At 44.5% G+C, this 16,828-nt stretch overlaps 1 protein-coding gene across 1 annotated transcript in view; it reads left to right on the top strand.

Moving 5' to 3' along the window:
- The first annotated feature begins 8,689 nt into the window (after nucleotides 1-8,689).
- The window catches only part of LOC129706416 (carboxypeptidase M-like), a 48,988-nt gene continuing 40,849 nt past the window's right edge, over nucleotides 8,690-16,828 (top strand). The window contains exons 1-2 of the mRNA XM_055650711.1: nucleotides 8,690-8,758; nucleotides 8,943-9,123. Of these exons, the coding sequence (XP_055506686.1) occupies nucleotides 8,958-9,123 (166 nt within the window). The 5' untranslated portion in view covers nucleotides 8,690-8,758; nucleotides 8,943-8,957. The remainder of the gene's footprint in view (nucleotides 8,759-8,942; nucleotides 9,124-16,828) is intronic.

Below are 16,828 nucleotides of genomic sequence, written 5' to 3'. Positions count from 1 at the left end.
TGGTCTGCGGCAGCTTATCTGCAGTCGGGGGACGTGGGGTGGACATCCTTCACGAAGTTTTGCACCATCTGGAACCTGGGATCCCTCGCTGGGGATCGCCAGAGAAGAGCTCCGACTGCCGGTCTGCGGCCTATAACATCCTGAAGCCGCGGACTCCGGTAGGAAAATCCCGAGTCGGGACCTCCAAGCCGCAGAGCATGTTTGTCCGTCCCGACGTCGGAGTTTGGATCATCCCGACGAGAGAGCCTGTACATCGGGCCATTCATAGTGGCGACTCCGGAAGGGTTATGGCCCCGACCACCGTTGAACAAAGGAGGAGGACTGGCTGAACCTTGTTGCCTTCCACCACAGTGAAGAATGCTGTGGTGGATGTTTGTGTTAAATTTTATTGTGTATTGTGTGTTCATTTTAAGTGAATCGCTGCTGGCAAATTCATTTCACTGCACCTTCGGGTGTATGTGAAGAATAAAATTGCCTTTGACTTTGAATACTTAGCCTGGCCAAATCCACAAGACATTCCCGAGAGACATTGTAGTCCTGAAATAATTCTTAATCAGCTTGAGTTTGCTAAATGACTTCTCTGCCGAAGCTACTGTTGCTGGAAATGTTAATAATATTCTTAAGCTAACACAAACATTTGGAAACAGGTCGCCAAGTCTATACTCTGTAAACAAGTTCAACAGATCTAATGGTTTTAACAGCATTTACAAAATTCACCCTCCCGCTAACACACACACTCAGCCACATGCTCAGACACACACTCACTCACCCACTTACATCCACCCACACACACCCACACAAACACACACTCCCTCACACACCCACCCACTACCACACACCCACCCACACAACGACTCACACACCCACTTACACACCCACACACCCACCCACTCACACCCACCCTCATACACCAACTCACACCCATACCCACTCACCTGTCATGACAATGAGTCATGATGATGATATGCAACTATCTTGACCTTTGTATCAGCTGACATGGAGGTCAGATTGCATGCGCACTGTGTAAGCCTAGGCAGGAGGCTATGGCTGGGTGAGATAATAAACACGGAGACCAAGGAATGTAACCTATAAATATTGTGTCAGTATTATTATTATTCCACATCTGAGGCCAGGATGTGACATTGGCGACGAGGATATTTAGGATATTTTGGATTCTGAATCCGTGGCTACGAGCTGGAATTTTTTTTTAAATGGCAGTCGCTGGAGCTGATTTCTTAACACTTCGCGGAGTTCCACACTTCGATCATGCGGGTGATGCGAGTACCGTCAGCGTGAAGTGGAATGCTTGGTTGGTGGAATTCAACGCTTACGCCGACAGTCGAGGGTTCTTTCTTGAGGAGAGTACGCCGGGGCCAACAGTTCTTCTTTTCACCGCGGGGCCAGCAGTTCGAGAAATGTTTAAAACATTCCCTGATACCGGAATGAAGGAATAAGAAAGCCGTTGATGCTTTGAAATTTTGCTACACTGGCAGATCCGCTGAGAAAGTTGATCAGGAAAGACGTACCGTTCCAGTTTGGTAGTGAACAGAGATAGGCATTCAAATCACTGAAACAGAGTCTAATGAGTGCAGAAACCCTTGGATATTATGACCCAGCTGCACCAACAAAAGTCATAGCAAATGCTAGTCTGGTCGGCTTAGGAGCAGCGCTGGTACAGACACATGCAGATGAACCCAGAATCATAGTATATGCCAGTCGATCGTTAACCAGCGTGGAGAGAAAGTATTCTCAAACAGAGAAAGAAGCACTGGGACTAATGTGAGCCTGTGAAAAGTTCCATGCATACTTGTATGCAGGGCTGGCCTTAGGGGGTGCGGGGCTCAATTGAGAACAATTTTGGTGAGCTCCAGGTTCCCAGCCAAGATCTGTCAGCCCAGTTATTTAGTATATATTATGAGATTGTACACTAAGGTGCTATGGATTATACACTATGTGAATCTCTCCTGCTCACGTTTGACAGTCAGTACCTCCACTGGCTTCCAACCTTTACTGTGGCAGCTAATTAACATTAAACTGCATTATGTGATTGGACACAATGCCCTTGGAGACAGCAGCTGATTGGACGGGAGGAGACCTATTTGTTGATTGGACGAGAATTTTAAGGCAAGCTGGTTGATGATCGGACACAACCCCCTTAGAGACAGCGATTGATTGGCCGCCAAATAATCAGGCACAAAAAAATTGACAAATAGGAAAACAAAACTCGCTGGTCGGTGCGAACTCAGTGGACTATCTGGCTGTATCTCCAAACTAAACAGTATAACATGCAGGTACATTCATTTAAAATAAAATTCAGTGATTATTTCACATGATTTATCACTGTGTAAAGCTCAGTATCTGACCAATTTCTGTTTAACATGTTTGGTCTGCCGCAAGCATTTTTCTCTCCCAAAACAGTTCATATCTAGCAATACGATCAACAAACCAGACAGCAGTTGGACACAGTCATGCAATTCGCAAGCGATTGATAAGATTTGATGGGGCACCCCGACCTTGTTTGCACTAGTATTAGGGGTAATTATTGAATTTAGTCGTTTCTCATACGTTCTCATACAATCTATGAGTAGTGTGTTTACACGCCTGTTATGCTGCTGCAAATAAGAATTTCATTGTTCTGTTGTGGGTACACATGACAATTATACATTCTTGACTCGAATCTTCACTCATGCATTTGCGCAATAGAAAATGGGTAACCATTGCGCTCTGCACCAAGTTAAAAAGAGTCAGCAGTTAATCAGGATGTTTGCACGGACCACTTGAAAATAAATCAGTGGTTAACTGGCAATGTAAACGTGATGGTGTGCCTGCCACCAAAGCAGCAGGAAGGTGGGGTAGAGGGAGACGAATGTGGATGGACAGGGGGTGAAACAAAAAGATAAAGAGCCGGTTTCAGTCCAACAGCAGTACAAAACTTGAAACAGCTGGTCACAGGGCTAAGAGGCTGAAGTGCTTCAGGCTGCTGTTGGACTGAAACCAGCTCTTTATCTTTTTGTTTCACAGAATCACTTCAAGCCCGGTCTCTGCATTATAAGTGCAACATGAACAGTGATAGAAATGGGTTTTAGGAACTTTTAGGAATTCTTTTCTCTGAAATTGAAGATAGACATAAATGTGGAGTAACTCAGCAGGACAGGCAACGCAGCGACTTTGGAGAGAAGACCCTTCTTCAGACTGAACTGAACTCTCGTCGGTGAGAGTACTTGGGATTGTCTGAAGAAGGGTCATGACCAGAAACGCAACCCTCTCCCCAGAGCCCATGCCCATCCCGCTGAGCCACCTTCAACTTCAGAGCCAAACAAAAAACACAGAGTGCTGGAGGAACACAGCGGGCAAGGCAGCATCCGCGGAGGGATCATTTCACTTACCAGGAGCCTCTCTCTCCCTCCCACCCCCCACCAACAGAAAGGTACCGCAGATGAAGCCGTCACCGCAAAACATCTAAGAAGGAACTGCAGATGCTGGAAAATCGAAGGTAGACAAAAATGCTGGAGAAACTCAGTGGGTGAGGCAGCATCTATGGAGTGAAGGAAATAGCCAACTTTTCGGGCCGGGTCTGAAGAAGCGTTTCGGCCCAAAACGTTGCCCATTTCCTTCGCTCCATGAATGCTGCCTCACCCACTGAGTTTCTCCCGCATTTTTGTCTACCGCAAAACGTCAATGATTCCGGGAATGCCGAGGCGACAGGGTGAGAGAGAGGGAGTAAGAGAGCTAGAGAGAGGCAAGATGGGGAGTGGGAGAGAGAGAGCGAGAGAGAGAGAGAGAGAGGGAGGGAGAGAGCGAAAGACAGAGTGACACAATGTGGATCGGTAGGTAAATGACTAACCTGCACACCAAGAAGAAGCCCCTTCTCGCGGTCTGGAGCCCTCAATCATGATGCTGAGTTTAAAGAAATTCTCAATGTGTCATCAATGTGTGATCGATCTACATTCCTCAGTAAATGTAATTGTGTTTTGAACAAGTATTGAACGCGTGAATTTTATTCAAAGGAACGCGGCGTCATTAATACTTGTTCAAAACACAATTACATTTACTGAGGAATGGGGATCGATGCATTGATGACATATTGTATAACTACTTGTTAACTACTGGCTGTTAACAAGTGCTAACAGTAGTAGTTAACAAATTGTTTGTGTCTGATGGCCGTGCAGCAGTTGTTATTCATGTTCGTTTAAAAATAAATCCGGATGGCGAATGTTTAAAAAAAAAATCTTTATTTAACAAAGCAAATTCGTATTTCCGTACGAAATATGGAATATTAGTGCGGGATCCCCCTTAGGTGCGGGGCCCAATTGGGAGCAATCGGTCCAATCAGCTTAAGGGCGGCCCTGCTTGTATGGCATTGAATTGGAACTTGTTACAGATCACAAGCCGCTGGAAGTGATCTATTCGACAAGGTCTAAGCCATGTGCCAGAATAGAACATTGGGTGCTGAGACTCCAACAGCACAAGTACAAAGTAGACCACATTGCTGGGAAAGCAAACATCGCGGACCCACTGTCAAGACTGTTGAAGGATGAACAGCTGGAAACAACATCCACGCTAGAGATGGAAGCAGAGAACTTTGTGTGATTCATCGCAATTCAGTCAACGGCAGGAGCCGTGACAACGAAGGAAGGTGAAAGGGAATTAGAACATGATCCTGAACTCAAAGACATCAGAGAGCGTATTCACAGTGGGCAATGGGATCATTGCCCTTACAAATCATATATTCCCATAAAAAATTAATTTTGTGTAATTGGTCAGTGTGTGCTGAGAGGTAGCAGATTGGTGATGCTGCAGGCACTACGACCAAGGATCGTGTCCTTAGGTCATGAAGGACATTTAGGCATCGTCGGTACTAAACAGAATTTGTGGAGCAAAGTGTAGTGGCCAGGTTGTGAAAAAGATGCTGGAAAATTTGTCAAGACCTGTCACGGATGCCAAATCACAAGCAGGAGCAACCCACCAGAGCCAATTAGAAGTACAAAGTTGCCAACAGAACCATGGGTTGACATAGCTGTTGACTTTCTTAGACCACTTCCAACAGGTGAATCAATTATGGTAGTGGTAGACTACTCTAGTAGGTACTGTGTGTATTCAGTGATGAAGTCCACTACAGCAGAAAAGACTGTACAGGCATTAGCAAAGATCTTCGCCAGACACGGGTTGCCTGTTACATTGTACTTCGACAATGGGCTACAGTTTGTTTCTGAGACGTTTGCTGAATACATGAGAATCACAGGCATCCATCATCACAAGGTGACTCCGAAATGGCCACAAGCTAATGGAGAAGTAGAGAGACAAAACCAGTCCATAGAGAAGAGGATACGAATCGCCCATGCCGAAGGAAAAAAATGGAAAGAGGCACTGTTAGCATACGTAGCTGTATATCGGGCGATCGCTCACTCACGACAGGGAAAAGTCCAGCAGAAGCCTTGTTTGGAAGGAAAATTCGCACTAAAATACCAGAAGGGCGAGAGACGATGGAAGACCAGGAGCTGAGAGGCTGTGATGCCGAAAAGAAAGGTGCGGCAAAATGGTATACCGAATTGAAACGAGGAGCCAGGCACTCTGAAATAATTCCTGGGGATGATGTGCTAGTGAGGCGAGATGAAGGCGGCAAGATAGACACTCCTTACTGTTGCCAGCCATACAAATGTTGTATCAAGGAGCGGCAGCATGGTGACAGCCAAGTCTCCAGAAGGAGTTATCTACAAGAAAAATGTATCGAGCGTCAAAAAAGTACATGTCCAGGGACACACAAAACGAGGTAGACCAAAATCCACCACGAGCTACTGATTCAGAGGGGCCAGACAACTATTCCGAGGTGGTGAGCAGAGTTCCAGAGGCAGTGCTGCAACGCAGGTGGTGAGCAGAGAAAGTGTCTGGGTGACAACACATATTAATTTAAAGTTTAATTCTGGTAAAGGAGGGATATCATGACGTTAAGTCATGGTGATGATATGCAAATATCTTGACCTTTGTATCAGCTGATTTGGAGGTCAGATCGCATGTGCACTGTGTAAGCCTAGACAGGAGGCCATGACTGGGTGAGATAATAAACACAGAGACCAAGGAATGTAACCTATAAATATTGTGTCAGTATCATTATTATTCCACATCTGAGGCCAGGACGTGACATCACCCACTCACCCACATTTACTCACACACACCCACTGACCCACACACCCACTGACCCACACACACACCCACCCCACACACACACACACCCACTGACCCACACACACCCCCACCCACTGACCCACTCACACCCACCGACCCACACCCAAACCCAGGCCCACACCACTGAAACAGCCGCAGCTGCCGACTCTCACCATCTCCAGGGACAGGGCCACAGCAGCCACTGTTGCCGACCTTCACTTTCTTGAGAAAACCACCGATGCTGCTGCCCGTATCTCTACTCCAGCTCCCCACGGGCCTCCTCGGGCCTCCACCAGCCCCTCCGCCGACCCTCGCCTCTCCACCGGCCACCGGCCACCAGCGGGCCAGAGCCGTCACCTCACCAGAGATCCAGGCACAGCACGAGGCCCATCAGTAGTGATGAGTCTTCCCCTTTCCCCTCTTTTAATCAGGTTACCCCCCACCCCCAGTTAAAATTCCCTACTTTATTATGGATCACAATTTCTACGAGTTACGATATATTAAACAATGTAGGCTCGCACAAAATGTGAATGCTAGACTTCACAAAATATATACAAACATTTTCTGAGATTTCAGGAAATTCCCGGGCCCCCTTTTGGATTCCGAGCCGAGGCACGATGTACCCCCTGCACCCCCCTCCCTCTCATAGGCCCTGTGTATACATACGCGTATACGTGAACAACATACTGTGTGTACCTTTGTTAGGTTCCTAAAAATGGGCTCAACAAATTGATTGACAATAGACAATAGACAATAGACAATAGGTGCAGGAGTAGGCCGTTCGACCCTTCGTGCCAGCACCGCCATTCAATAAGATCATGGCTGATCATCCCCAATCAGTACCCCGTTGCTGCCTTCTCCCCATATCCTGACTCCGCTATTTTTAAGAACCCTATCAAGCTCTCTCTTGAAAGCATCTAGAGAACCAGCCTCCACCGCCCTCTGAGGCAGATAATTCCACAGACTCACCACTCTGAGAAAAAGTGTTTCCTCGTCTCCGTTTTAAATGGCTTACTCCTTATTCTTAAACTGTGGTTCCTGGTTTTGGACTCACCCAACATCGGGAACATGTTTCTTGCCTCTAGAGTGTCCAAACCCTTAACAATCTTATATGTTTAAATGAAATCTCCTCTCATCCTTCTAAACTTCGGAGTGTACAAGCCCAGCTGCTCTATTCTCTCAGCATATGAGAGAATGTTATTTACAACCCCTTCATGACCCCCGGAAAAACCCCAAACGACCCCCATGGGGGGTCACGGCCCCCAGGTTAAGAACCACTGGCGTAAACCTACTCATTTCACATCATTCTGGACTTGAAATGCTATAATCAAGGTTTATGGCAGGAATAACAACGAACTGAGGTTGAGTATATTTGACATTTCCCCCGCCGCTCCCCACAATCATTCAGAAGAAGGGCTCTGACCTGAAACGTTACCTATCCATTTTCTCCAGAGGTGCTGCCTTATCCCCTGAGTTACTCCAGGACTGTGTGTCTATCTTTACCATAGAAGAGCTGTTGTGAAGAAATGTAATATATTTAGTTTTGCTCTCCACTGTGCTGAGTATTTCAAACATTTTCTGGTTTTATCTAAATTATTTTAGCATGGAACAACTTTTCAATGAAATGGGACTGCCTCCATCAGCTGCTTGCGCTGCTGAGAGCTTCAGATATGTTCTACAATTGGGTTCAGGTCGCCAGTATTTTACCTTTGTATATGCAATTCAACATTGCCATGTTGCTGTGAGGTATTATTGCTGAAGGGACGTCCCACAATACAACTAATCTGCTAATTATTCTTGATCTATTCTTAACCTTTTAGGTTATTCCCCAGGGACACGGCGGCTGATGAGGCCAATGTTGCATCTGCAGACTCTTACTTTGATGAGACGGATGTGTGGACGAGTAGGTTGTGATGTGAGTTATTATCATCCCGGTTGCACCTTCTCCACTTTGATCGATTGTACCCCTAAAAACCTTACACAAGTCGGTGAGTATGCTGTAATATTTGTTTTCTTGAGCGCATCCTTGAAACTTTTCCTCTGTCTGTCTGTCTGGTAATCCATTCAAAGTTGTGAATAGAGTGTCCTTTTCTGGAGTCTGGTGTCCATCCTGTGAACTAGCCTGCCCAATAAAACCGGTGTAGGACGGAACTGTCGACGCCAGTTTAAACCGAAGATGAACGCAAAAAGCTTGAGGAACTCAGCGGGACTGGTGGTATCTCTGCCTGATGCTGCCTGACCCGCCGAGTCGCTCTAGTATTTTTTGTGTTTATCTACGCCCAATGAAACCATCCGCGTGTAATTAACTCTGTGGTCAATGGAAAGACTCCTTTCTACTAATTACATTGTTAACAACAAAACTCAGGTCTCATCTCTGGAATATGTGTTGGGTGGTTTGGGCGAGGAGATATTGTTGTTTGTGAATTGATTTTCGCCGGGTTGGTTGCTAGTTTACGACTTAAGAAGGTATGGCTGGTTTCTCCGTCAATCAAAGGAGCTGGGCGGCGACTGTGAAGAGCAGCTTGCTTTATAACACATGCCACCAAACCATCAACACACTGTGTGTTGCATTAGGCGCTCAAAGAAGATTAAACCGGTAGGGATCACTTCTGCCAGTTATTTTTTGGAGGGGTTCCCTGAACAAGAGAATAATACTTAAAGATAAATGACAAGGATATCACATCAGTACAGGGAAACGTTCCGCTTGTCAAGTAACCAGAGAGAACGGATATTTGGTGAAAGAGCTGATACTACAATTTGTGTTTTTTTTACACTTTCAGAAAAACTTTTGAAAGATGCCGGCAGGTATAAGTCTTCTGTGGATTTGTGCGATGATTCCCTCTGTGATCACTCTGGAATTCAAACACCACAATGCGAAAGATTTGGAATCGTTTTTACAGCGAGTCCACAGATCCTGGCCGTCAATTACCAACTTGTACAGCATTGGCAAATCTATCGAAGGTGGGTATGCGAGTGAGTGTCTTAATTAGAAAGAATGCGTTGACCGCACATTAAGTGTCTGTGCCTGACTTTCAGTTTTACCGAAAGAGTAATGTTATGTTGAGCAAATGCCGCAAAACTTTGCTTACTCAATGCTGTGTGATAAATATCTGCTAGTTCTCGTATCAACTGTTTACAGAGACAAGATTGTCTCGCATTCAGAAGCTGTAACTTGGTGACGCACTGGTTTCCGCATACTTTCAACTGAATCCAGAGCGCAGAATTTTTCTTTTGATTTGTAAAATGGCTGTAAATTAATATGTTTGTATTTGTGGCATAAAATCAAGAGCTTATATTCTGTGGGATCTTTGTACCCCGTGATCCGAGCATAAAAAGGTTTAGGAGGATGCTCTCAGTAGATTTAGCCACCTACTGTCCCCCCCCCCCCCCCCCTCCTTAATCATTACCGTCGTCAAATTGTCCCACTATCAATATCAGAAATGATGCAGAAAATTATCAAGGCTAGCCACATAAATGCAAGAGCTACAAGAACAGGTGGACAGCTGAGTATCCTTCATTGAGCTATTAACCAGCAGATTTCTCCAAAGCCCATTCCACCATCTACAAGGGTTGTCAAACTGTGGCAGATAATCCTAAATTTGCTTAGATAAGTGTAGCTATGATCCTTATTAAAAATCAGGACATCGTCTCTTCCATTGACTCCATCTACACTTCACGCCAGCATAATCAAGGACCTGTCTCACCATGGTCACTCCCTCTTCTCTCCTCTCCCATCAAGCAAGAGGTACAGAAGTTTAAAAACGCATCCCTCCAGATTCAGGGACAGTTTTTACCCAGCTGTTACCAGGCCAGTCCTCTCATCAGCTAGTCCGGCCCTGACCTACCATCTATCTCATTGGAGACCTTTGATGTATCTTTAATCAGACTTTATTTGACTTCAATGTTATATCTTGCACTGAATGTTGTACCCTTTATCCATGCATGGTGGACGGCTTGATTGCACTAATGTTGTTCTGAGGTGTCAGACAAATAGTGAGGGTGAAGTCTGTGGTAGTTCACAATCACACAGCAGTAATCATCACACAATTTTTGCAACTTCGAGATAAGAGCAGCACACTTGTTTTGCAAAGAGTGCAGCCACACCAATAGTGATCCAGATCAATTTGGCGTATGGAGAGTTTATACAATATCTCCTGAACAATGTGGTTATCCTTCGGATGAATGCTTTCTTCCCCACCACCCAAAGACCTGCTGGATGTCAGGTAATTCGCCACCTTTGTGTAAGTGTCAGGTTATAGAAACAAAAAGCATTGATGGGCACATGTGCGTGAAGGAATGGGACTGATGGATTGCTGTTGAGTGAAAATTGACTCAATGGACAAAATGGTCTCCTTCCTTATCTAATAATAACTATGGCTAGAGTTCTTGCAATGTCTATGGCAGCTGATATAAATGATTAACTTAGCAGTAACTGAAGGATGTCGGAACTTATCTGTAATCTATCATACTTAATATCTGAAGTTGGTGACCATTAGTTTATCTTTTTTTAGATTTTGCATTTGTATGCAAATTATCTTTCATATCAGGATGGGCTTATAAATAAAAAATCCAAAAACTTTCATTTCTGTCAATGCCATTCACTTATATGATTATCTCTCCTGAGCAACTGTGCCAAGACTCGGAAATCAGCACAATTCAGGACTATTTTTAAAAGTTTATTGAAATCGGGTAGCACCATTACTAATATGAGGTAATATAAAGTATTGCAAGAACCTACAAAGGAATTACATTATAACGAAGATTATATGAGGCAATCCTGCAGCTTTTGTGCTCTAACAGACCTGCACAACTTTTAACTCGACTCACTCTAACTTTATCCCCAATGTAACTAACTGGGCGGCACAAGTTGCTACCTTACGGGGCCACAGGCCCGGGTTCACTCCTGACTCTGATTGCTGTCTTTGCGGAGTTTGTATGTTCTCCCTGTGACCGCGTGGGTTTTCACCAGGTGCTCCGGTTTCCTCCCACACTCCAAAGACATACAGGCTTGTAGGTTAGTTTGCTTTGGTTAAATTGTCCCTAGTGTGTAGGATAGTGCTAGTGTATGAGGATCGCTGGTCGGCGCAGGCTCGGTGGGCCGAAGGGCCTGTTTGCATACTGTATCTCTAAACTAAATGTAACTAAAGTTCTAGTTCTAGGCACAACTCTCCCTGATATTGCCCCGTGTCTGCACACATTGATTGGAATTACCTTGCCTGTTGTTCCTTCCCAGATTTGTATCCAAACCTCCATTCCATTTGTAACATGAAAGCATACATGTGGCAAACTGCTTCCTTCCTGATTATCCTTTTCATGCCCAGTAATTTGAAATCAGGCTACACCCTCTAAATCATTAGTACAGTTTGTCACCAATTTTCAGAGGACTGAGATTATCAGCACTTGGAGAAGTTGGTCATACACTGCAAATGTTCTGCGGGCAATCAGACTGAGGAATAAACACATATCTAAATGGTGTCCTTGGGTAAATCTTGTTTGTGAACTGGAAGAACTTTTCCTCATAATTTCTTCAACTCACCGCCTGTATTTTTTTCAAAGGTTGCTGTGAACAACTATCTGTGGTTTCTCATGGATTGGTGGGCAGTAATTTCTTTAAAGTTTATTCCATTGTTGATCAATCAGGAGTTAAATGTACATCTTCCTAAATGTTCTGCCCACAGCTCTACACAAAGGCCATCGAACTGAACCATTAATTCTGTTTCTCCCTCCACATATACTGTCTTTCTGGTTATTATGCCAATATATCCACTATATCATACCATCTTGACTGACCAGATATTGAGTGTGAAAATAGGCACGCTTATTTCTAATAAGGCTGTCATGTTGTGTTGGCAGTTAGTTGCGCATATGAATAGTAATAGGTGATAGTTTAACGGAGTCGAGAGGTTGATTTCCAAAATACGTTAATACGAAAGTTAAACGAAAACAACGATGGTCTTAAGACAGCTAAATAACAGTGTTGCTACCACAACGGTGGTGAACTGAATGAATGGGTTTGCCCAGAAAAGCGTGCGAAAACCCCTCCCCATGGTCACATGTCTGAGGTAGCCAATCGAAGGGTTCGACTACCCCAAGGTACCAGCAGGTGCTGCTACAGGACCCCCTCCCCCCCCCCCAGAATCCGAGGTACGGAACCGAGTGGGGACCCAGACACAATGACCAGAACACGTGGCCAGTGTAGGCGGGGCGGGCGTAACACTGGGGACTGGTGAAACAAGGCCAGGATCGGGTAACGGGGCATAAAGAACAGGAACTACAGGGCTGGGGAAACAGGCAAGCGCGGTGCAGGCGGAATGGCCGACGGACGACCTTTACAACGGGGCAAGGGGACCACCACCAGTGGTGGCACATTTTTGCAAAACCGCCGGCACGTGCACCGCAGGCGAACCGTGCTGGGAAATGGGAATGGGGGCCAACGTGCTCACCCACTCCCAGAGTCTCGCCAGCACCGCCGGGGCTGAAACTGCCTGGCTGCAGGCGGCGGCGAGAAAATCCCCGAGCACCCGCAGAGCTGAACCGTACACCAGCTCGGCGGAGGAAGCAGCCAAATCTTCCTATGGGACGGTGTGGATGCTGAGGAGGACCCACGGCAGCTGGTCCACTCAGTCCGGGCCTGTGAGCCGAGCTTTTAGAAATGTTTGAATGGTGCACTGACTGGCTGACATTTTTAAATTTTGTTGTACATGGTTCATGTTACAATGACAATAAAGAAACTATTCTATTCTTAGTGATGTGGGTGCTTGGCAAAGGGAGCAAGTGGGGTCTTCTCCCAACCACTGCTTCAGGTTCTGGGGTGATGGTAGAACATCATAAATGGATCTGATGACGAAACTTGCCCGAGATCCCTCCATTTGCCAGTTGTCATGCCAACTGAGTTTCCTCTTTTCCAGGCTCCCCCAGTTAGTCCATTGGCCCTGCTTTGGCGTTGGCATTGACGTGTCCCTCTGCCTCCTCCCGTCTTCTCACCTCCTCCACCACGAGCCCTCTCTTCTGCACTGATGTTGCTTTGTGCCATTGGGCAACTTTTGGGATGAGCCTGAGCCCGGCTCTCCAAATGTTGGATTTGGCCAACCACATCCCGGAAATGAAGAGCAGACGGAGCACTCTGAACAGCTTCATATGGAGTCCACTTCCTCCCCATTGCCACATATATCAGTATGTTCAGATTCATTGAGGGACGTGAGCATGTTCTCCAGAGATGCTGCCTGACCCACTGAGTTACTCCAGCACATTTTGTGTTTTCTTTGTCCAATTTCAGTTCTACTTATTTGTGCAAGACATCCTTTCTGTGACCACAGAATTGTAAGGCTTCTTTCATGTCATATTGAAATGTATTATCTCTCATTTTTAATACAGCTTCCATTTCTTGTGTTTGTTATCATACCAGAGCAAACCCAGGAAGCATATGCTGTGTAAAAGCAATGATGTCCGGTATACTACAAATGAACGTAAACCACCTCCGTCACATTAGGAAGTTTAGCACCGTCTTTCTAAATGCTTAGTAGCCAAGCCCAGAATCACCTCGTCAGACCTTTTGCCTCAGCGCCACTTTCCTGTTGCAATCCTGTATCTCTTGATTCCCTTAATATATCCAAATATCTACCTATCTTTGCCTCAAATAAACTCGGATATTGAATGTCCGCAACCTATTGAATAGAGCATTGCAAAGATTCACTACCTCTGGGTGAAGATGTATCTTCTCACTTCTCTCCCATGTGGCCTGCTGCTTATTTTGTGATGGTAAGGTCTGGCTCCAATCACTCCGTATTCATCCCGTTAAACCTGTTAAGAACCTAATAACATACACTGGGCAGTTGACAGGTAAATATTTTCTTTCTCCATTTCCAGATTCTGCTTTACATATTTCAGCCTGCCGTAATCAATACTTGCATCGTTGGAGCAAAAGGGTAGCACTCCTCCTCCTCTGAGTCGACCTACGTTTACTGTGGGAGGGGATTGAGCTATTGCTGCTGCAGAAATGGGATCCAGAGGTCCTGTGACAACGCAAATGTTGTGCTGAAATCTGCAAAGCAGAATCTGAAAATGGACAATGAAAGAATTAACTGACACCATGTGGATCATTTGAACTGTGAGATTGAAATAGTTTTTAACATAATTGGCTGATATTACAATTTCTGATTACCCACTTGGTTCCCAAGTAATGGTCTTAATTCCAGTAATTCAGCAATTCAGTACCCAATCACTGCTGATTCAGTGGCATACGTTATCTGATTAATGACCACATCACTCCCTACTAACTATACTGTGCCCTGGTGGTTCACCTGCTAATGACATTGGGTACTGATGAGATTACCCCTATCGACTGCAATCTGCACAGCTGAGGGATTGTCTTTTCAAGACCAACTCTGATGACTATGATTGCTGATTTTTGTTATTCTCTCTCTTTTATATGAGCCTGCAGCTGATGTTGGGTGTTCAATTTAGTCACAGGCTGCTTGTCAAGTCCCCAAATCACTTGGCCTTGACCAGGCAAGAATTCAACTCGAAATATGTTATTTTGTCTGTCTCTGAATTACACCATTCATCTACAACCACATTACACTTCACGTTCTAAGATACACTGGCCGATTGTGCAAGTCTTTTTGCGTACAACCATCTTTATCCTGCCTATTTGTATGAATCAAATTATTCATTTTAGTGAAACAGTTCCTTGTTGCACAGGGAAGATCATTCTGTGTAAATGTTCTGGTGAGGGAGAAGATTGAGTTTATAATTTATAAATTTGGACTTGAAGGGACTCTATTTTTTAATTTTAGATATTGGCTTGTAAAGCTCTTGGCAATCCGTCCATAATTGTACAGGAGATAAATAAATAGTTAAACTCTGGCTCATTGAACATTCCTTTCAGCTTTCTTGAGATGTTACAGGGCCCCTTGGTTCCACACACAATGCTGGGATGTAAAGTTCGGTCATTACTTACATTGTGATCCTTGTTATGGACTCTGCAATCCCTTCACCTGCCCATAAAAGTCCATGGGTTTATCTTGAATTTCTCATTCATGTGCCTAGCATCTTAAGGATGAAGGAAATATTTTAACATTACCAGTAATGTTGAAGATCTCAGCAGTGATGTTTCTACAACTTTGTTGATTGGATCGTTTCCTTTTGTACTTCCACATAGTTTATTCTAAGCAGTCATTGAGTCTGAATACAATGTGAGGGCAAACATCAGTTCCGTTTCCAGTCTGATATGACTGTTCATGTACTGTGTTGTTGCACACTTGAGTAACCTCTGCAACAACAATGTCTGCATTCAGCATTTCACTGGGTTTGCTGAAGAGCTTTGAGACAAAGTTGTTTTTAATTTGGCCATTTATCATGTGGTTTCTTGCTTACAAAATACTTTATGTCATCTCGCTGCAATGAAGATGAATTTTGTTTTACATGACTTACAAAATGCCTTTGTATCATTGATGGATGATTACTAAATCCTACTATAATTACTCCTCCCTTGGTTTTGTATCTTCAATGTATTTTTTAGTAGCAGTAACACATATGACACTTAGCTTGGGATAATTATTTCCAGTATAGCTATGTAGAAACACATAGCGAGTCCTATTGACTCATAACTGAGGTTAACAGAATGATGGTATATTGGGTTATTATTATTGTCATGTGAACCGAGATACAGTGAAAATCTGTGTTTTGCGTACTATCCAGAACAATAATCCATGCATGATTACAATTAAACCACACATGAGTACACCAGGTAGTTCAAAAGAGAAAGGAAATGATGTGCAGGATTTAGTGGGTGGCGCAGGGCGGCATGATGGTACAGCGGTAAAGCACAGCGACCCAGGTTTGATTCTGACTACGGGTGCTGACTGCATGGAGTTTGTACGTTCTCCCTGTGATCACATGTGCTTTTTCTGGGAGCTCCGGTTTCCCCGCTCATCCCAAAGACGTACAGGTTTGTAGGTGAATTGGCTTTGGTAAAAATTGTAAATTGTCTCCAGTGTGTAGGATAGCGCTAGTGTGCGGGGATCGCTTGTCAGCACGGACTTGGTGGGCTGAAATGCCTGTTTCCACGCTGTATCTCTAAACTAAACTAAAAGCTGCAGAGATTGTGCAGATTAAAAAAAAGTGAGGGTCGCAGCAATCTTAGTTTATGAGAGTGTATGAATTGAATGACCCGTGGATACACTACCGTGTGGACGCAAGTCATGGTCATCCTTGTAGTGTATGAAAGGAAATGAAAATCTGTGTGTAATTTAAAATTGGCAGTAATAGTTGCTAATGTGCTGTGAACTTAATTGTATTTTACTTAATGTGGAGTAACTGCTCTCTTTGATAACTGGGATAGCAACAGGGTCAGAAGGAGCATGTTGTGTATGATTTTAAGTGTTGGGATGTAAGCCAGCACCTTGACAGACTGAGCATATTAATCATAAACAGTGAAAACATTATAGTGATGGGGTATTTGATAATTCTGGTGCAAATGCAATTTTCTATCTCTTCTCATTGCTATCCAATCCTATTTCTATCGGTGCACATCAAGGCACTTTCCCAACACACAGTCTACCAAAATCATATGATTGCTGAATTAATTCCAGAGATCCAGAAGTCATACTAGGCTTTGTTAGTGCCAGATGGATACTGGCATCAGAGAACAAATCAGGTTAACAAT

Source organism: Leucoraja erinacea, chromosome 19 (assembly GCF_028641065.1).
Source record: "Leucoraja erinacea ecotype New England chromosome 19, Leri_hhj_1, whole genome shotgun sequence".
Lineage (NCBI taxonomy): Eukaryota > Metazoa > Chordata > Chondrichthyes > Rajiformes > Rajidae > Leucoraja > Leucoraja erinaceus.
The sequence above is the reverse complement of the archived record's forward strand: the minus strand, read 5'-3'. Positions and strand labels throughout refer to the sequence as shown.